Source organism: Gouania willdenowi, chromosome 10, assembly GCF_900634775.1.
Source record: "Gouania willdenowi chromosome 10, fGouWil2.1, whole genome shotgun sequence".
Lineage (NCBI taxonomy): Eukaryota > Metazoa > Chordata > Actinopteri > Blenniiformes > Gobiesocidae > Gouania > Gouania willdenowi.
The window spans coordinates 37,730,285-37,752,934 of record NC_041053.1 but is presented as its reverse complement, the minus strand read 5'-3'; the positions used below and the strand labels follow the sequence as shown (position 1 = coordinate 37,752,934).

The 22,650-nt window shown below is 36.6% G+C and overlaps 1 protein-coding gene across 6 annotated transcripts in view; it reads left to right on the top strand.

Moving 5' to 3' along the window:
* The window catches only part of LOC114470896 (LIM and calponin homology domains-containing protein 1-like), a 94,298-nt gene that overhangs the window by 17,184 nt on the left and 54,464 nt on the right, over positions 1-22,650 (top strand). For all 6 annotated transcript variants that reach the window (XM_028459285.1, XM_028459282.1, XM_028459284.1 and 3 more), the window contains exons 2-3: positions 17,797-17,867; positions 20,734-20,803. In XM_028459285.1, coding sequence (XP_028315086.1) covers positions 17,797-17,867; positions 20,734-20,803 — 141 coding nt within the window. The remainder of the gene's footprint in view (positions 1-17,796; positions 17,868-20,733; positions 20,804-22,650) is intronic.

Sequence of the window (22,650 nt, the reverse complement as noted above, 5' to 3'; positions counted from 1 at the left end):
ACGACACAAAAAACACAAAGATTACAAAAATACACAGAAAAGACTCATAATACACACAAAAGGACATCAGATACACAAAACACAAAATGACAGAAAAAATACCCACAACGACAAAAATACTGAAAAAATAAATAAAGTCACAGATCGACAAACAAAATGCAAGTATTACACACACAAGAAATAGCAAAAACTCATATAATGACTCATAAAATACACAAAATGCCAGCAGAAATTCCCAAAATGACAGATAAATACACAAAATGGCTCTGAAAACACACAAAATGACTAAAAACTCAGAAAATAATGCACAAAAAGACAACAAACAAAAACAAAAAACCTTTGTTTTTTCCTGTGTTAATGCTAATGTTAGTCATTATTCTTAATACTGATATGAATGTTAATAATGTGGCCCTTGCATCAGACAATCACATTTTTGTGGCCCTGCTGTGAGAATAGTTGCCCATCCCTGATATACAGGAACAGTTATTTTTAAAATGCTATTTATCGTCCCGAGCAGCAACCTGACAGGTTTTTAGATCAACACCTGTTTTTGAGGTCAGGTGGGTGTGAAACACTTCTGATGTCTTATTGTTTACAGTGCAGAATCTGGGTGCTCTTATGGCAATCAGTTTGCTTGTAGCAGGGGATAAACCTTAATCCAGGCTAATCTAACCAGATGCACCTCCCTTGCTCAGGGGTAGTCATGACAGCTTCTGTGGGTAGACCTGAGTGCACCTTTGACTTCATTGATCATGGAATACATGAAGCTTTCTGCTTGCAGGGTTTTGACATCTTGACCATTAAAAGGAATGTTTGAGAAGTTAAAACTGCAGGGATTAAGCATGAATGAAGGTGTTTATAGAGACGCGTGCAAAGGCTTTCTTGAATAAAGAAGTCACTCATTGATTAACAGCAAAGTCGTAGTTACTTGCAGTGAAGTGTTGTTTTCAAACTAAAAGCAAGAATTTCAGGTCCCCAGAAATAGTGGTGCTTCAGATGAATTTATTAAATCAGCGAACCAATCCACAGCCCCTTGCAGGATCAGTAAAGTGATTTGTGCCAACATTTATTTGATTTACCGTTTCAAGGGTTAACTGTTTTTGCGTCACATCTTTGCCAATTTTACACTTTTCCCTTACGTTCCTGTTTCATCATCTTTCCATGTTCGGTTTAACTTACTAGCTATTAAAAAGGTGGGAGGGTTACTCAGAAATAGAGGTTGACCGATATATCAACTTTTTTCAAGATTCAAAAACCTTTTTTTTTTTTTTTTTGACCATCACCAGCCCTCCCTAAGGAAAGGTAAGAAACACTTTATTATAGGGAGGATATAAAAACAGAGGGCAGTGTTACACCTACGTGAGGGGGAAGGGAACAGGGATGAGAGACTCAAGGTAGGAAATGGAAAGGGTGGGGAAGAGTTGATTATTTTAAAGTGAGATGTGATGTTGTTGATGTTGGTGGTGACTGTGAACAGAGGGAAGAAGTGAGTGGTTATACCTAAAACAGGTATTTAGTTTAAACCGACTACTTACACATTGTAAATTGTTATCGTGCTTTACTGCTACTTACCCGTCCTGTACTTTTTTGTTTTATTTGGTTGTGTACGAGTATATTTAAAGTTCAATAAATGTTGAGTTCTATCGGTGTATTTAATTTAATTTCTAATATATACATTTGTATCATATGAGTGTTTCAATTGACTTTCATAATCAATGTGCTTTAAGAAAAAGTATATCGGCTTCCAAAATCGAATAATGATCTGAACCGCTTGTTCATCACAACTAGTGGTGGAACTTGATTAAAAAAATATAACTAATTAATTAGAGACTTATTAATGAAGTAATCACGATTAATCTAAATTTTTCACCTAACAATATTTGACACAAGAAGTTGGGGCCTGATTTCAAATGAAGAGAGAGGAGAAAAAAGACGAGTCAGTTTGCATTTTTCATTTCAGAACGTGAATTCTGTTTTTTCTGTCTGTTTACCGCACTGATCTCTAACACCGTGATAGACTACTCATGTTCTCACTGCTCATGTTCTCACAGATGTAATCTGCTGAAACAGTTATTAAATAACTTATGCAACATGTGTAAAGCCCAAGCCTTTTTGAAAGAACCTTGATCTTCTATAGGAAGGTAAAATAAGTTATTCTATTCTTTTATTTTGTTGCATGAGTTAAAAAGACTCTTTTATTTGCAGATTGCAATTGTTACATGTTCAGAATTAAATTAATAAATAAAATAGATGGTCTCTGAAAGATACAATATGAGACTGTTTAAGGGTTCTTTACACATGATGTAATGACAACATGGCTCTGCTTGATCGCTGCATTCCTCACAAAATCTGCTTAAAGAATTATTGTTGTTTGCACATTTTTAGGGTTTAGCTCACAACACCCTGTTCTTCGGTGCTATTTAGGTTAGTGATAATATTGGTGACAAAGGGTTTTTTCACACCATAGAATCCGTCGGTATGAACAAGCAAACCAAGTCTCGCACTTCCAATCAAAGTCTATAGCGATTCAGGTGCGCTGTGAGCACGATGGCTGCCAGCTTGGGACAACTATAAGAAATATCAAAGATGACGTAGAGTGCACGACACTGTGGGTGGGCAGGAAAACCCACTACAGCATAAAACAAAAAACAACAAACGGACTGCAACATGTTGCTGCTCTGCATGCTGCATCCTCCGACAGGACTATACCGGTATGAAAGCAGCCTTATATGTACGCCATTCAAAAAAAACTTTATGACCCACCAAGGTCTGAGCCCACTCAGTCATAAGCAGTAGAGAAAAAGAGTGCCTTTTACTTGGTTTTACAAATGTTCACATGTGATGCTGACTTCAGCTCTGCTGGCAGTTTGTTCCACTTCTTTGCAGCATAACAACTAAAAGCAGAGTCACCATGTTTGCTGTGAACTCTGGGCTCCACTATCTGACCTGTGTCCATAGATCTGAGACCTGCTGGGTTCATATCTGACTTACATCTCACTGATGTATTCTGGACCAAACCCATTCACACATTTATACACCAGCAGCAGAACTTTAAAGTCTATTAACACATTTGGACTAATGTGCTCTGCTTTTCAATCCACTACTGAATCTTGGTTTTGCAACTCATCACAAGGCAAGGGCGATGGTTTCTAATTCTGATCCTAAAATCAAACATATCACACATTTGTCATAGCATGTAACGTCAACATAAACAGTCAGTGCGGACACGTTAGGTTTGAGATCTCATAGCTGACTCTTAAATCTCAGTTATTTTTGCAGGATTCCTTGTTTTAAGACTGACACAAAAACAAACCAGCACATCCAAGTTAATTAAGTAAAAAAAATATTCCCCCCCTTGGGTAATTGACAGCTTATTGGTATTTATCTGCACCATCTCACCTCTGCTGCCACAACGAGCTCAGGCCACATTCTGCTATGTTTCTCCCTGTGAGAGCAACAGTCTTTCCTGAACCCCTCAAACTATATGCCATCTCTTGATCCTGTCTCGTGTTGTCTACACGTAGACACGCTATAAAATGCACTAGTCATTGTCACAAATACTGTTCCTGGTGGAATCGTAGTTTTTTTGTGCACAGCCTAACTGAAGTATGTCTCCTCTTAAAAAATAAAACCAATAATTTATCCAAAAACACGATAACAAAATAATGGCCAAATTATTTCAACTAACAATCACCATTCTAGTGTGATTAGATAAAATCCAAAATATGTGCAAAATAGTTTAAACTACGCTTTCTTACTTATTCTCCACCTAAAATAACCATAAAGAGCATTAAACACATTAAAACCCTACAAGCAGTATAGAGAAAAGAAGAGCTTTTACCTTGGAAGTAAAAATGTTCACATTGGATGCTGACTTCAGCTCTGTAGGAAGTTATTCCACTTTTTTGCAGCATAACAACAAAAAGTGGCTTCACCATTTTTTCTGTGAACTCTGGGCTCTACTATCTGACCTGACAACAGAACAAAGGCTGTGTTCGAAATTGCATACGTATTACTCGTAAGTCTGATGTTAAAATTAGTATGTAGCGCGTTCACATTCAATGGAATGTAAAGATTGAGTATGCGAGAAATACCCAGATGCATGGTAGTCATACTCAACTGCCCCATGATGCATTGTGAGTGGAATGTAAAATCTCCCTGGAATCGACTTCAAGCTAAAAACCAAACATCCTGTTTTCAAAACAAAAGCATTTCTTCTTCTCTTTCTTTAGTTTTTTAACCCTTATGTAAATAGAGCTCTTGTTTAACCGGAAGTTTTGTCAGTAGCACAATGGCAGCTCCCCGAAAATCCCTGAAATGTCAGCATGAAATGTTTCCGTGAGTTTCATGGATCAAATGACCACATGTTGATATTCTACTTGGTCACTTTCTCACTTAAAATGTTTTCAGAACTTTCAAAGGTGGAGAATCAACAGAGATATTTAGGCTCAGTGTGATTCAGGTTTTTGTTATTAGGTTCAAAGTATACTTCAGTGGAAACGGTCATCATACTAATCATCCTAATCATACTTGTAGTATATAGTAGCTAGTATATACACATTGAGTTTGTAGTGCATAGTGTGGTGTGTGCCATTTCAAACCCAGCCAATGTGCTTGCTATAGACTTGAAGTCTTAATAGCTACAGATTAGTTTATATTGTAACAATTTCTTGTATCATAACCATCATGTGCCAGCATTAAATAATAACGGTGCAGTATTTTGTTTATTGTTGGAATACTCACCATGTTATTCAAAGAAACTAATGCCTCAACAATCTCACACTTGCGAGTGAAGAATTCACTGAAAAAACAAGCTGATTAACTCCTATTGTGCTTGGGTGCAGACAGACTACGGTGTTCCTAATTTTCTTTTTAAATATGTTTCAAAAGGAGAGGACATGTCAGAACGTGCTCAAACAGAATCTAGTCACCGTAAGTTCAGAGGGATTTTTGGCTTGTTTTGGCTGCGACGCAGGGCCTCTTCCATTCAAATTGACAGCAGGGAGATGAATGTAGCTGTTATCATCCTCCTTCTATTTACCAGGTTGTAAAAGTCGGTTGCCCGGATACCAAACTGAGCCTTGTACTTTTAACATTCATACTCCACAAAATGTTGTTATTGCTCAATCATAAGAGCAAATACCAAGCCTGGAAAAAACAAGTAGGAACTTTTTACTCTTCAACTGCTGATGTACAATAATTGAAATGGAAAATATGTGCACAAATAGTGTTGATGCTAACATGGAAACTATCATATTTGGCAAGGTGTTTGAATGATAAAGGTCACACAGGAATATTTTTAAATCTAACAAACACTAAGAAAAAATAGACTGATTCACCAAACCTAAATGGGCTTCTGTGTGTAATAAAGAGCCCATTAATACCTGAGACGACTAACACTGGCATAGAAAAACCCATGCAGGTCAGGCTCAGGGCGCCTGCGTGTCTATCAGACTGCGGCTCCCACTGTGGTCGCTGGTTCAATGTTGCCCTCGGCCTCAGGAGAAGTGTAGCAGGCAGGATATTGGAGACTAGGGGAGGCCCCTGGAAAAGCCCCACTGCTTTAGGGAGCTTAGCTCAGAGAACCGGTGTCGACACCGAGGGTCTTTGTTTCCGATCCTCTAGAGCTGTAGGGGGTTGTCTCTAAAATCTCTGTGGGTATAGGGGTGATATGGATAGTCAGGAGTAGGATGGAGTTTGTATTTTACATCAGAACCTAAGTTGTTGAGGAGTGTTTTCTGGACCATTTAGTTTAATTTATTCATTCATTGTGTACACCTGCTCTGGGGGCAGATAAATGACTAAATTGACTAAAACTAGACTATAAGTGAAATATTCCTGGGCTGTATTCGAAATCTCATACTAGCGTTCTACTCATACTAAGTCTGACGTCAAAATGTGTATGTGGTGCATTTCAATTAAATAATCTAGCAATATTGAGTATGCAAGAAATACTCTGATGAATAAAATATCAGGACATTTTTTAAGTATGCACGGTGGGCACACGAGTCATTCTCAACCGCCCCATGATGCTTTGCGAGTGGAACGTAAAATTGTCTTGGAACCTGCTTCAAGCTAAAAATCAAACATCCTCTTTTCAAAACAAAAGCATCTCTTCTTGTCTTCCATTAGTTTTTTAATGCTTTTGTAAATAGGGCTCTTGTTTTGAAGTTAACCAGTATGGAGGGTCTCCGAAAATCTCTTGGGATGAAATGCGTTTCTGCGAGTTTTATGGATCAAATGACCACATGTTGATATTCTACTTGGTCACTTTTTCATTTAAAATGTTTTCAATACTTTCAAAGGTGGAGAATCAACAGATTTTTAGCCTAGTGTGATTCAGGGTTTTATTGTTGTAGGTTTGAAACTTGGAAGTATACTTCAGTGGGAATGGTCATCATCCTAATCATAATATATAGTAGACAGTATCTACTTATTGAGTGTGTAGTAAGTTAGTATACTATTTCAAATACAGCCTTGATGTCTACATTTTGCCCTAAATCAAAGTTGCATTTAAGTCAAAAGAATGCCTAAAATTAAATAAAAAATTTGCTGCTCCTGACATCGGCTACGTTTGTTCTGATAACCTCATTTTCTTGCTTCTGACACAATTTTGTTTCCACAATAAAGGGAAAAACTATTTTTATACTTGGTTATCTGTCATAAAATGTCTGATTGGTTTTTTTTCTGCACCGAAGCAAGGCTAGTAGTAACTCAGGATTGGATTTTTTGGAAGAAAGCCTGTCTTAATGTGTTTTAATTAAGATAAAAATTTTGCATGACTTAATCACAGATTGCTTTTTCACAGCGCGTCATCAAACTTCACTCTGCTGTGATATTTATTCAAGCAAATGTGTATGTTCAAAGGAAACGCATGATATTTCTGTACCTCTCATCTTGCATTTATAATGATTTTCTGATATTATGTTAGAAAAAGTGTGCACCTTCAACAGAAAATTGACAATTCACATCTGAATATGCCATTATTTCCTTCATCCTTTTTTTAACATCAGCCAAGTCTAGCTTTGGCCAAATACTCCTTCCTGTTCTCTAATGTGGGGTCATCAGCCTGGAAGAGAATTTGAGGGAATTCATGTTGGATTGAACTGTGGTTAACGTGAATAACACTAATAGAGGCCAGGAGTGGAGGTGGTCCCCAATCCAAACACAGTTCCATCCTCTAATCAGGGTGGAAATGGGACAAACTCACTGGAATACTAACATTTAGCTCAGAGCCAGACCATTTTAGCTACAGGAAATCTGGCTTGTTTAACCAGGGGGGCTTATCCAGACCTGAGGGGAGTAGTAGGGATGGGGTCCTGGCATCCAGACTCCTTAAGCTCTTGAGAAAACAAGTCTAGAAAAGAGCCGTACCCTCCTTTTTGATTGCTTTGAATAAATGAAACATTGACAGAATACAAAGGCTTCTTCCAGTTAGCAAAGTAGGAAATACTTTAAGTCCATCACATGTGACTGACGTGTGATTGAAGCAAAGTGTGAGACTTGTTTTTATAACTGCTGTGCAATGTGACTGAGACTTGATTTAAACAAAGTCTAATTAACGGCCTGAGAACTTTTTTTTACTGAATCCATTACAAGAGTGTTGCAAACTACTTGTTTATCAAAAACAAATATGTAAAGTGGGGGACACATGTAAAGATTTTCTAAATCTGAAGATATTTTTTATTTGTTGCGGAGCCCACACGTGAAAATAGAAAATCAGACATAGAACAGTTTTATTAATACTGTGTGTGTGTGCGTGTGTGCGTGTGTGCGTGTGTGCGTGTGTGCGTGTGTGCGTGCGTGCGCGCGTGTGTGTGTGCTTCAATAATCCCAACACACACAGAACCATTCCGACACACGAAATCTCACGTGATCAAACGAGATCTAACAAGGTGATCTACTGCTGCGATTCAAACCAAATCAAAATTCAGAATTTTCTGACCTCCTACTTGAAAAAGCGACTTGGAACGCCACCTGAAGTCGAAGCTCCTACTCGGTAAATTCAGGGGAAAAAAAAAATCTAATATCGGAATTTACATCTCACATTACGCGTTTCTCCGTCAGCTCGCTCTTTGATTGGCTACATTCCGTTCCACGTCACAAATCACGGAGTCATGATACAGGAGATTTTGGTTTTCCTCACATACACAAGGAATTTTAGTCGAAAATATTGAGCAAGTTCAATATTTGCAATTTTCGACCCCGACTCGTTTCAGAGCCGGATCAGAACAAATTTACTCTTTACGCACCGCAGACAAATAATATGGTGTTTGCCGTCTTTGGTCAGGAAGGGGAAATTTGTGACGGCAATTTGACTTTTTTTGTGTAATTAGAGACAATTTGTAATGAAAAAACATCTTAACAGTTTAATCTAGGAATGAAGAAATATTTAATGAATGCTCTTCCAGATTACATTGATTACTTTAGGGGACATCTTTTTTGTCTTTAAGAGAAAAAGTCATCCAAACTGTGGTATTTGGCCTCATAAAGTGTGTAAAGTTTTGACAATGATTACATGCATTAATGCATTTGTTATACACAAAACTGAAGCCAAACCAAAACCAAACAAAAACCCTCCAAGATTTCATTTCTGATGTTTTACAGTCCAAGTCCCTGCCATTAAAACCTATTTACTCACATTTTCCTTCTCCTACAACCTTTTCTCCCCGATGGTAAATGTCACATCTAATTGCTAAACTATTTCAGGGTTCTCAACAAATATTTGGTGTGTTCAAAGTCAAAATTTGCTGCTTCTTAGAAATGCAACTTCATGATGGTATGCTAATAGTTTCTGTCACATATGGACCTATAACGTCATGATGATCTTCATATTTACAGCTCTAAAACAAACAGCCGAGTTATTCATTAGTGCTTCATCAAACTCCATCTTGATAGACAGTGAGTCGACCTCTAGAGGCCAAAGTGTGACATGGAAAACAGTTACACTGTCAGGAAATGTGTTTGTGCAGGCTGCAGATGACAGAGCAGAGGTCCCTGAGCTGTCGTATACTTTACCGTTTCCCATTTAACATGTGCCCAACCACAGCTGCTAGTACGACGTGCTGCGTGTCACCGTTTCACTGATGATGCAGCAGTTTCTTTGGAGCCCAGCTGCTTCCCAAGTATGCACTGACACGTTTTGTTTAAAATATGAAAGTATTGCAGCTCTCATGCATTATACTTTCACATTTACAGGATTTCTGAGAGGAGAATACAAGTTTTTCTTTGGGTGTCTGTCTATTGGTCTTTTTTTTTTTTGTGATGTGTCACAGGTTGGCTCTAGTTTCATCTTAACAGTTTTTGGGAATTAGTGTTTACAGTTTTTTAATATACAGTTTAATTGATATCTGTAAAGACCACTAAGAGAAAGTAAACTATGAAAATAATGTTTGTAAAGTTGCTACTATTTTTTTTTTTTTTTAATAGATGAAATCATAGTGTATTTCGGCCTCATAGATCAATAAATGCAACATCATTTACTCCAAAAACAAAGAAAAATGGTTGAAATTTCAGCTTGAAAGTTTGTTTTCACATTCACTGTAAACACTTCGTTTGTTGAAATTTTGAAATCCTGTAGACAGATGTATAAAAATGTTTTTCCTTTATTCTTACCGTGATATATATATATATATATCCTTTATTCTCTATCTATCCTTTATTTATCCCTCATCCTTTATATTTATTATTATTATTATTATTATTATTGCTGGGTTGTTCTTTGTTTTTTTATTTGTTTTTGTGCACCAACTACCAAGACAAATTCCTTGTACTGTCCTTAAAACTGTACATGGCCATTAAAAACATTTCTGATTCTGATTTCTTGAGTTTCTTCGCCAGACAAGGAGGACAGTGATTGGTTTGACACCATTTTTGTTCTAGTTTGTTCCTGGTATTCTCCTGCCAGATACTTAAGTTTCTGTGTAAACTCCAAAATAAAAATCCACTATATTTGGTCAGTTCGTGAAAACACCAGAAATATGATGTGACTTGGGACTTGTACTTGGGATGTATTTTTGGGGGCAATAACAAGAAGTCCCGAAAATCTACTGGACTCCACATCCCACAATGCAATATGCTAAGCTTTGCTGACAATGTCAATAAACGGAGTCTTTACAAAAGAGATTTCAGCCTTTGAAATCTTTTTTTGAGCAAATGATCATTTAAATTATTCCAAAACTGCAGATATGAGAGTGGGAAACTGTTATGGGATACAAGCTCATTGTTGATCACCCTGTAGCTGACCACCTTTGATGAGGGTGTCTAGTGTTTAAAAGGCCCGAAACACCCCCTGATTCAAAGGAACACTACTAATGATGCGTCTTAACTTTACATCTTTTCCATATCTGAGGCACAGTTCCCACCATGCCATTCTCAAATGGTAAACCTTATTTGACTACCATATTTTGGCCCAAAGGACAGTATTTATCTTTATCTGATAAAAAATAATCTCCAAATAATCTAGAAAGCTCTGTCCTAAAGAGTTGCATAACCTTCCAGCCCACATGTTTTTTTTCTTCAGACACTGGTAACATTTCTTTGGAATTTCTTTGGTTATTAGCGTTTTTCATGGTGGTCTCATCAAATATATTTCACTGCTAGATTAGCTGTATAAAACCTAGTCGTATATCTCATAAGACAGACTCTGTTCTCAGTGAAACAACAAAAAATATTTGCTTAAGACTCTGCAGATCTGCTCCAAAATTGGGTTTTTGCGCTCAGGTACTGATTTCACCATTACCTGCAGTGATCTGTATCATAATAAGTCTTTGTTCATAACTGTGACCCTGGCAGCTCCAGTTGAGTGCAACTGAATTAAAATCATGAATTGATTTACAACACACGGAGGAGAATACGAGCTGTTTGTATCTAGTTTTTCCACCTTGACATCAATTCTAAGCAATTAACCTCTGAGCTTTTGACTTCTGGATTTTAGTTTTATCAACTATATCCTTGAACATATTGAGTCATTGAATCACGAATCTCTCATTGTCTCAGATTAGTCAGACGTGATGCAAGTTTGGATTAATTAGGATGATTAAGTGGTTATTGGCTAAGTAGCCTTTAGTGTACGGATTCATTTTTTCCCAGATCATATGAGTTCTACAGATTCATGAGAATCAAATGATTTATGCACATCACCAATCCAATCATCCAGCCTTTCATTTAGAAGTCAATTTAACGTAAAATTCCACCTGTGTTTGCATTTAGTGTTCGTTCATTAAGGTAAAAAGAATCACTCTGTAGAAGCTCCTCAATAGAAGTAAGTCTTGGAACACCAATGGGAAGTTATACACATTATTTTCAAAAAATGAAAGAGAACTTCCCTGAGTCAAAAAGGAGCAGCTAAAACCTTTGTCAGATATTATTAAACCAAAGACAATAGGGAACACATAAAGCTTAAGAAAAGTCTTAGCTGAGGGTTAAATATAAAACGTAAAGCACTTCATTTTTCTACCCACTTGTATTTCCATGTCTGCACCTTCAAGCTCATCGTCTCAACAAAGAATCCCCATGCTGGTGACATCCAATGAAAAGAAGCAGTTGATGGATTTTAGGGAGATGGTATCTGGCCTTTGGGTGAACTTCTAGAAGCCCCATTATTTTTGGCTCAAAGGTCCCTTCATGGATCGAGTCAGATGTTCTACATTATTATAACATGTATTAGCTGTTTTAGGTTATGTTTGTCACACTTAAATATTTCAGCCCAAAGCTAGCAAGATTTCACCATGTTTTTTCATGTGAAAACTTTGGCAGTATTTACAAGGATTCTTTGTCCTTTTTTTCTTTCTTCTAAGGAAATCACAGATTGTAATTTTACAATTCAAAACAGATTGTTGGAGCAGTTGGCAGCCATGACTGGAGGAAAACATAAATTCTTTCAATCAAGAGGAATGTTTTCATGAGTTAAAGGGAGACACTGAACCCCATCACACCCCCAGTTAGAAGCTAGCACCTAGCCTAGCATTGATCAAAGCTCTAGGTTGTGTTTGAAATGGCACACTCTGTACTATAAACTACAAACTCTACTATATACTTTAAATATGATTAGGATGATGACCATTCCCACTAAAGTATACTTTCAAGTTTCCCAAGATGCATTTGGAACCTACAATGACAAAAACCTGAAGCAAACTGAGGCTAAATATCTCTGTTGATTCTCCATATTTTGAAAGTTCTGAAAACATCTTAAGCGAGAAAGTGACCAAGTAGAATTTTTGGCCAAAACACTTTTTTAATCGAAACAGGATGTTGTAAAGACGCGAGTAAACACAGTGGTCAGCACGCGTGATTGTCTGGAAACAGACCAACTTGTTCGCAGGCTGGCGGAGCAGGTGTAGTTCAATACATCTGTACTTGCGTGTAGTTGTAATTTTAGTGAGGTTAGTAACTGGGACTATTCATTTGCATAATCATTTATTTCAGTTCTTTGTTTTTTTTTTCATTTTCGGTTTTCGGTTTCTGCTAATAATTTTCATTTCGTTGCATCCTTAATACTTTTGTATGACATTTCCAACACTGCCCTAGTTCTTTGTGCAGATCCCACGCCTGATTAAATTGAAGTTGATGTAAAAGAGCCTGTCACTATGGTTTATTTCTATTTCTCTTGCTAATGCCATGTAGCATTAGTTACAGTGAGCAGATTAAACATTGTTAACACTTATCCAAAGCATTCACAGGATAAGCTGCGCGGCCAAGCCGAATTAACAAGATTATTGGCAAGAAGCCAATGTGTTTATGTGTTCACATAGTTGGACGTGAACACATGGCGTTTGATTGAGTCAGGATTACGCAACGCACTTAAGACAACAACCTCTGAAGCGGAATACCTTTGGATGACAAAGCAGGCATGTGGCTGCAGAGCCTTCTTGTGGTTATAGAGAAGGTTTGTGGCTTTGCAGCACACGTTGTAGTCGCTGCTGATGTTTTCCAGCCTCGAGCAAACAGCTGTCAACTCTTAAAAGAGGCATATCGTGTTTTAGCTCCAGGCCGTGAAGTTTTGGAGAGTTTTACTCCCCCAAGTCACGGAAACCAGTCGTACTAGCCTTGAATTATCAGTTGTTAATTTGAGAGAGGTAGCTCTTTGAGGGGGGGCTTCTGGGTTTACCAAAATAACTGTTGTTGAATGACATTACATGCAAAGGTATAAGGCAATAGTGATAGCCAAACTGTTTGATCTGCTGCTTTGACTCAAATTCTATTTTAGTTTTTTTTTTTTTTTTCTCTAATGTTTCAGAAATAAATGTCAAATTATGTAAAATAAGTGGTAAGAAAAAGCCAGAAAAGTACATTATTATAATGTACTTTTCTGACTTTTTAGAGCTGAATGATTTTGGAAAATGTTTTTTCCTTTTTTTCTTTTTTCTCTTTTTTCTTTTCTTCTTCCTTTTTTTCTTTCCTTCTTTTTTTCTTTTCTCCCTTTTTTTCTTTCCTTCTTTTCTTTTCCTCTTCCCTTTTTTTCCTTTTTTGTCCTCTTTTTTTCTTCTTGTCCTTTCCTCTCAATCTGACCTGTTAAAGAGTCGATTCCCTGGACTTCTGAAAGGTTTAAAAGCAAATCTGTAGTTTGCATGAGTGTGTAGATCAAGGCATTCACATACTTAATGAGTTCAGGGAATTTCACTGTTTAAAGTAATTTTTCACATGACATTTCGCAGAACAAAGTGGTTTCATTCTGGTTTTGGAAAATAATTATTATTTAATTATTTATTTCAAACATAATCCAATTGAGATTTATTTTTTTCCCCCTCTATATAGTCCTCTTCTCGTGTATTTTTCAACAAACATAATCAATAAATAAATGTAATGTGTGTGTTCTAATAAACAATATCAGATGTGTTATACATACAGTACATTGTTCTTTCTTATATGGCTATAGGCTTATGTTAAACTAAAGGAAAATTAAGCATGGATTAATATTTTAAAAAATTATTTATCAACTTCAATTACATTTGTAAACTTAAATACTTCTGCCATGTAATGTACACATCCAGCCTGGATGCATATACAGTACATCTTGTGCAGTTGGAGTTTTTTTTTTTTTTTTTTTTTAAATGATGGACCCTGTCCTTTATTTTAAAATTAATCAAAGTAAAAATGATTCCCACACCCGTCACTGCCTCATTCATAAAATTATATAACCTTTGATGTGCGTCTTTCCTTCTGCAGCTGTAATATTGATGAGCTGTCTAAACATGAACTCATGGGAATTACTTTTATTTTTTTGGAGGTAAAAGAATTGTGAAAAATTAAGGAAGAAAAAAAAAGCCAATCAGCACTATTCAATTGTTCACTAAAAACAATGGAGGCGACATTCCACTGACGACAATAAAGGCGACACATTCCTCTGTCTAATTTAGCCCTCACATGACCCTGCAGGGCTTTAAAAGCACATTCAAACCCAGACGTTTCCAGGATTGTTTGGATTCAGGTCTGTGTGGAAGGCTGGATTCTGGGAATAGCTGAGTTTCCATTACAGATTTTTGCCAAATAAAAGCAATATTTGTAAATGTCGACTAAATATAATTGTGCTTTGAATGTGTTTCCACTGGAGGTTGTTTTGGAGCCTCGTAACTCACATGAAATCTCATCCCACGAGATTTTACTGCAGGAAGATGGACGCTCCAAACCTCCTTATAACACTCTGTATTCCTTTGTTGTTTCACATCTAATGTTTCACTAATAATTTTTCAGTATAATGCTAAGAAATGTCCCGTTCTCCTCTTCTGTCTACACGTACCGTGCCATATTTTCTCAGAGAGAAGTGGTCATGTGACCAGGTACTTCACGTTCTGTCACGTGTAATTGTGGAAAAAGTGTTTCTATTGCGTTTTTGCAAAATTTGTTGATATCGAAACATCTGAACTTTCACCTCATTAAAGCATAAAATCTTTTTAGGGATATTCAAGTTTTTTCTAAGTTCAGGTTTTTCAATTACCAGTTTTTATTGCACTATTTAGATTTCCAAGGGTAATGGATACCCAGCTAATGATGTCCTCAACATGCTCCAAAGTTTAGATCCTCAGTTTGTTGCTGTCAGAATTATAAAGCATCATTTAAAGTTGAATAAAATGCTAACCAAAACATAAAAATGTTTTTTTACTTTCCTATAATACTACATTGTCCAATTCATCACATATACCAGTAATCATTTTTCAGGATTAAATAATTCTTTCTCCTTTAATAATGCTCATACAGTGGCACAATAACTCTTTACTGAAGCCGGCTGCTGCAAAGGTGGTTCCACCGCTAATCCACACCGTTATAGTGATGACATGCAGTAATCTCTGTCACACTCACTTATTGGCTTGTTTGCCAGTGATTTGAATACATTTCAACTTTAAAGTGAATACATTTTAATAGTTTTTAGTAATATCTATGTATTACCTCACATTTACTGGCCTTCTTCTGCTCTGCAACACATTTTCTTTCACAATTTTTAGTCAAAATAAAACTGTCTGAGTTACAATGAGTCTGTTGAAAACTGTTACTGCCAAATATAAATAATGGAAACTACAGGAAATGGGTCTCATGGCTTAGTTTCAACAAGTTCCACCTGTTGTTTTAATGGAAACAGTTGAGGGCTAGTTTTCAGCACTTTTAAACTCATCATCTATAATATTTAGCCTCCATGCTGCTTTTTGGAGATGGCTCGTCAGATATTCTTTAAACGACAAAGATCCAAAATTACAAGATGCACATGGAATTCACTTTTTTTTTTTGTTTAAATTTTTTTGGTCTGCCTTTGGATTTGAATGCATGTACAAAAAAAATATCCTGAGTGGAAAATATTCTATGTCCATTATGAATATTGTAATATGGATTTGTTTTATATGTTAAATTTAAGGCCTTTTTCTCTGGTTTCACTCATTGCTTTTGTGCTGTCAACTCCAGACACTCGTTTCTCTGTTCACAAGTGCTGTCACTGTAGGAAACAGTGACACAAAGCAGCTCAATGACAGCATTCAGTGGAAATCAGGGACATTTTCTCTTCTCCGTCTATCATCTTATCCCATATACAGTATACCCAACATGACTTATTCTGCTGAGGTGACGCTCAGCAGTAAACTGCTTCAGTGATTGGTCCATGATATTTTCTTGAGCCAAGAATATGACAGAAACACATGTCCAGGCTCCGTACCTAATTACGGCACAATTGTTTTACTACAACTGTGCAAATAAATGCTACACGTGCTCTCAGGGAATGAAATTTAATGCACATCCCTTGTTTTCTCTGTCTGTCAGTGTTAGTGAAAGTAAATGGATCTGGTGTCTATGGCTGTGTTTGAAATGGTGCAGTCCGTCCATAATGAGTATATACTGTCTACCATATACTATAAGTAAGGTCAGAGGGATTAGTATGATGGGCATTCCGACTGAAGTATACTTCAAGTTTCCCAAGATGCATTTCAAACCTACAAGAACAAAAACCTGAAGCACACTGAGGCTAAACCTTTGAAAGTTTTGAAAACATTTTAAGTGAGAAAGTGACCAAGTACAATATCAACATGTGGTCATTTGATTCATAAAATATGCGGAAACTTGTTTAATGCCGACATTTATTTTTGTAGACCCTCTATTGTGCTACTGATAAAACTTCCAGATGACTTGAAAACAAGAGAAACAAGAACCCTATTTACAAAATAGTTGTTCAGTGGTACCAGTCTGAGCCAAGTTATAGAGAAAAAAGTATTCTTTTAGTTTTGACTGAGCTTTTTTTTGTGATGTCATGAACTTTGACCTCTACCGATCTTTTTACTGGTAGGTAAATACTCCGCTTGAGATGAGTTTTTCATAAATGTAAGCATAAAACTTCTGCGATAAATATACATAGAGATATGGAAAATTTTGACTGCACAACCTTGACATTGTCCCTATGAGATGACATATGTGTTATTAGTGCTGCATTAATAGCCTGAGGAGTTCCACGACAAAGGAGTTGCGGAAGAAAACATAAGAAGAATACAAACTCGTACGAGAATATATAACAAAGGCACACGATGACTCGAAAAACACACAAAAAGGCAACAAAAATTTGCCATATTGACAAGAAAATAAACAAAACAATTTCAAAAGCGCACAAAGTATCTAAAAACTCAACAAAACATCAGGAAAACCCACACAGGACTACAAAAACAAAAACTCTGATTGGTCATTAATCTAAATGTGGCCCTCAAATCAGACAATCATATTTTATTTATTTTGTGGGCCCCGCTTAGATGGAAGTTGCCCATCTCTCTACTAATTTTGACGTTAGACAGCATCAGTTGTACGTTAGTATGCGATTTCCAACTCAGTCTTTGTGTACACTGTTTGTGTGATCACGTTGTCGTCGGACATGCTCATGAGATGTCTTTTTCATAAGCATTGCATTAGGAAAATAAATCTCACTTAGGTTATTTGTGTGTAATGAGGTTTACCGTGACATGCCATCTGATGCACCGTGGTCATGCAAGTATAGGCAGCTTTTCCTCCTCTGAGGGTCTGAGAAACCATTACCCCATAAATCCCCTGTCACAACATATTAACGAGCCAGAGTCACTTGGTCAGGATGACCGAAGCTTATGTCAAGCTTGTTAGTGTTTAGCAGCGCTGCCAGCAAGTGAGTGACTTGATACTCGGGCTCTGAGCTACCGCGCAGCATTTCCCAGAATTTATTGCAAAGTAAGGATGCGGAAAGCCTCTTAAAACGGGTCGTTGGACTTGTTACAGAGAAGAAATCCAATGCAATACTTTGGTCCATGTGTTCGGAAGGCTTTTGGTGTTTTTGCTCACTCACCTATTCTATGTCATCCGTAGGCTGTGACGGGAAGATGCTTCGCTGACAAGGACTTCAGAGGAGGTTTGGAGAACGGGATATTGCTCTGCGAGTAAGTCCTTCATTTAATCACTATTTAATTCTATGATAAAGAAAGTATAAAATGTAAATATACAGCATTTTATTATTATCCCAGGGGCATAATAATACAACTTAGCTGTCTCTTAGAACAGTGGTTCTCAACCATTTCAAAATAAACCCACCAAAGAAAGGTTTTAGAGAGCGGGGACCCCCACTGTAGCTGAAGGTGGTTGAACACAGACATGAGCATTGAAGAACAGTCATGTGGAGACAGGGCCATCTATAAGGAGGAATAAAGGGGAGAGATTTTTGGGATCCATAAAGTCAGCAAAATGATGGTCTATTGTTCTATGAATCTGTAATAACCACATTTATTTATTCATCTGAATGTTTATTATTATTTGCACCATAGTTTATAGTCATCTTAAAGATGTAAATCATTGTTTTAATCATAAATAAAATGGGTTGAAAGTGACCAAAATTGGTGGTGAAATTGGCCTAAAAGTGACAGAAGTGGGGAATTGAGGGGCTGGTTGGTGTAATGTTATTTAAAAAGTAGGAACAATTAGTTTAAACTGGCAAATAATTTGTATGAACAAATTGTGAATGCAGTTAAATTTGCCAAAATAAGCATGAAATATGGTGAAAAGAGGTTAAAAGTGACAATAATGGGTCAATATATGCAACATTAGGTGGGAAAAGTTGTGGAAAGGGTTTATAAGTGCTGGAAATGTCTTGAATGGGGAACAAATGTGTAGAAAAGGCATTGAAATGTGATAGAGAGGTGACAGAAATGGGAGTAATGTAGCAAAAATGTATTTCAAGGCGCAAAATAATGGCAAGAAAAAGTGATGAAAACAAAAAAGCGCTTACATCACCAGTTCATCAAATGTTACGCCTCAGTGATCAGAGACAACAGTGTTCTGTTCAATTGTTCATCAGAGTGACATTTGATCTTTTTTAGCAGCTTATAATGAGCCAAGGCGCTAAAATGAGACTGAAAACACCTCCGTGCACTTCCACTTAGGTAACTTATGTCACGAGGCTTCAGTGCTCCCAATAGGATAGGATAGACGGATATTAGCACTATATTACCACTCATTTGGGAATGTTGGTAATACCATAGACTTTTAATCCTGGTCTAAACATAATAATATGGTCACTCATAAAAGTACTAAACGTGTACCGTGATGTCGGTGCTACCCTGATAAATACCCTGGTACACTGGTCACTCTCCTATGTTGAGAAAGACAGCGAGCATTTATTCTATAAATAATCCTACTTAAATGCGTTTAAAGAAAACTAGTGTTACCGCGAAAGGTGTTGGCTGTTAATCAGAGATTATTGATAAATAATACATTCATTGATTTAATAAGTTGATTATTTTATGTACACATTGTAATATATTTTTAATATATCTTATTAAAATATATTTATTTAATTTAATAAAAATAAAGTTAAAAATAAAAACATAAGAAATACATTAATTTATTTAATTTAGAATTTTTTTTAATTAAATGTATTTTATTTATAATAAATAGATTTTATTAAAATTAATTATAAATGTTTTATTTAATTTAATTGATGATTAAGCATAATGCCTTTAATGCTGTTGACGCCTCTTTTATTCTGCAGAAAGTGACACTCATAAAACCCAAGGAGAGCCCGACTGATTAATCAATGTGAAAGATTAATCGGGCTATCGCCGTTGATTAAGAAATACAGTAGCTGTTTTTTTTTAATTTTTTTTATTGATTTATTTTTTTGACAGGGACGTTTCACAACAAGTGTGTTCCACAGACCAGTGATAGCTACAAGCTCATTTTCATGTTTAGTCCCTGGGCAAAGGCAAAGTGAGCAGGTTTATACAGTGGAAATGAGCATTGGCAAAAGGATCACCTCAACAAACATTCAATGCAATATTTACAGAGTTTACAATTGCAATTGCAATAATTTCCATTATTTATTGTGTTGCTTTGTGCAGATTCTTTGGATCTATAATTTCTGCATTAATACTTTATAAGGTTCCACTTTTGAATCTGCAGTAATGATTACAAAATGGGAGAAGTGCACATGTTTTTTTGTTTACAGTTACATTTTTCCTTTTTGTACTTATCCATATTTACTGTTTTCAATTTAAGCAACATTATTTTAGATTATTTTTTTTCACATTTTATTTCTGAAATACATTTTGCCCAAGGTTGCTTTTTCTTATTTATCACTGGCTTTACAGTCTTTATGTTGACAGTGTTACTAATTAAATGACAAAGGAATGGGCAAGCATACTCCTAGTGCTGTTGCTTCCTCTTGTGACCTTCACTAGAAACACATCATGCAGCATCGTCTCATCTGAAATGTATCCCAGCTATTTTTCCACTAATGCCAAACACTGTGATTTTCTCTGACTAAAGCAGGAATTCAGGTATGGGCTGGAGGGCCAGATAGTTTGTGAGGAAGGTAAATTCCCAGTTGTGCTGGAATGCTGTGAACATCATAAGGCTGCTGATATCTAATACTGAATGCCTAAAAGTGGGTTTTCCCTTTCTAGGATAATTGCAGCGCTTCCGCTGATAAAAAGTCACACAAAAGAAGAAACTGGAGACAGAAAAGGAAAGGAATTTATTTCCCATCAGTGAGGAGAAAGTCTTTGGAGAATTATGTCCTGTTTTTCCCCAATATAAACTTTGTTCATGACTCGGGTTGTATCTGATCCAAAATGTCTGGGAATGAATGAGTAGATCTCAGTGGAGAAGAGATGCAATGCTATTTTTCTATTTTCCTAATTGCACTTCCAGACCTTTCTGCTCGGTTTATGAGAAATATTTGCCACAATTTGAAAGTAAATAAACAATTTGAACCTCTAAAATTTGTCTTCTTTTTTATTTTTATTTCATCAGGTTGCTGAGCTCCATTAAACCCAGCCTAGTGAAGAAAATAAACAGACTTCCCACACCCATAGCTGGCCTGGTAAGACCTGAGTTCTTCTCCTTTACATCCACAGATAAAGACAAACTGTTGCTCTAATGTTTTCCACATGTTGTCACGTGCTCTTTCCTTTCACATTTACATCTCTTCACCATTTTTCTGTCAGGGTGAATATTTCAGCTGTTTATGGCTGTAGAATTTGGGTAACACATTGATTACTTACCTCGTTTTTCCTCCTCCTTTTGTCCATTTGTTATCTAAGCTTAAAGGGATCCTCCACTCTTTTACAAATGTGATTTGAAGCTTTTAAAATGTTTTTTATTAGAAGATCTATGTTTAACAAAACACATTATTTTGCACCATATTTGTTTTATTAACTTTTTAAAAAGGGAGTACTTTACCGTTTTAAGACCCTGTGCGTCGCCATGTTGAAATGACGTGATTGATGACGTGATTAGTCCCTTTTAGCCCATTGTGTTCTATTGGAGCGAAGCTTTCAGGATCATTTAGCAGCTTTTTCAGTCAAAATGACAACTTGTGCTACTTTGGGTTGTCCTAAAAAATTTGTAAAAGTTAAAAATGTCGATGTAAACCTCTTTTGTTTACCAAAACCAAATCTGTGATCTAAAAAAATCTGTGACTGCAGGGAGCGACGGTTCCAACTCTGCTGTTTCATTGATGGCTCGAAGCAGAGAAGAAGAGTTCCAAAGGGACTAGGGTGTTCTACCACAAAATAACATTCAGTCATTTTGACTGAAAAAGCTGCTAAATAATCCTGAATTCTTCACTGTATTCTTGCAAAAAAAATGAATATATTTATTTTATTGCTTCCTCTCTAAGGAAGGTTAAGCTAAACTTTACTAAAGGGGAAAAATATAAAAAGAGAAGGCAGTGTTACACCCTAGTGAGGGGGGAAGAAACAAGGGAAACGGAGTTAGAGAAAGGATGAGAGCAAAGCCACTTTTGCTACTTAACTCCTTAAAGTTGGCGGATACTCCTCTGATTAAGTTTCTTTTTAATACTTGATATGAAATGCACTGACAAGTTAAACCAAAGAAGAACAATCAAGCCAGTGAGTGTTCCGTTTGTTTAAAATGTAGGTTTTTAAGAAGTTGCATAAACTGGTGACACTTGGACGGGCGTGTGTTAAAACGAGGTGAATTGCAACTGTTCGTTTTGTGAGGTGACCATTCCGTCCGTGCCTGTTTACACACTGGAAATCGTGAGCATACCAGGCAACCCGGAGACGTCTGAGAACAGGCAGCACGTCACAACCGACCCGTTCAGACCCACATACTGAGCCACACAGGCCGAGCTGAGGCAGTCACTCTAATTACAAAACAGCTGAACTCCACAGAGACTCGTTCACCCATTAGCCCCCAAACAGGAAGAGGAAGGGGGAGTAGCCAGTGTTTTATTACGGCCAGCCTGATAACAGCAGACCTCTTGTGTATGTGTTTCTCACCTCACCAATCACAGGAAGAAAAATCTCAGCAAAGCCACAGGATGCCGAGTGTGCAGGTTATGATACTTACTTTGGTTGCATATAGAGTCTCACTGTTATAAAGTAGGAAATATTTCATTATTTTCCACCACAAGTGTGAACATGGTGTGATCAATGAATCACAATGAATCAATTACTGCAAATTAATTCTAATAAATTTAACACTGTAGTCAACTTCAACCAAAAAAGTTAATTTAAAGTCAAATATTTATTGTTACTTTTGATTTAAGGGAAATTCTAATTATGGTGATGATGTTTGTCTACTCTGTCTAAGTTTTGAAAGGAAGGAGATGTGGAAAACTTTTGCCAATTTATGTTTACTAAACCTCTGCTTAACTGTAAAGGCAACGTCATCCAGATCCAGGTTTTACCATGTTATGAAAGA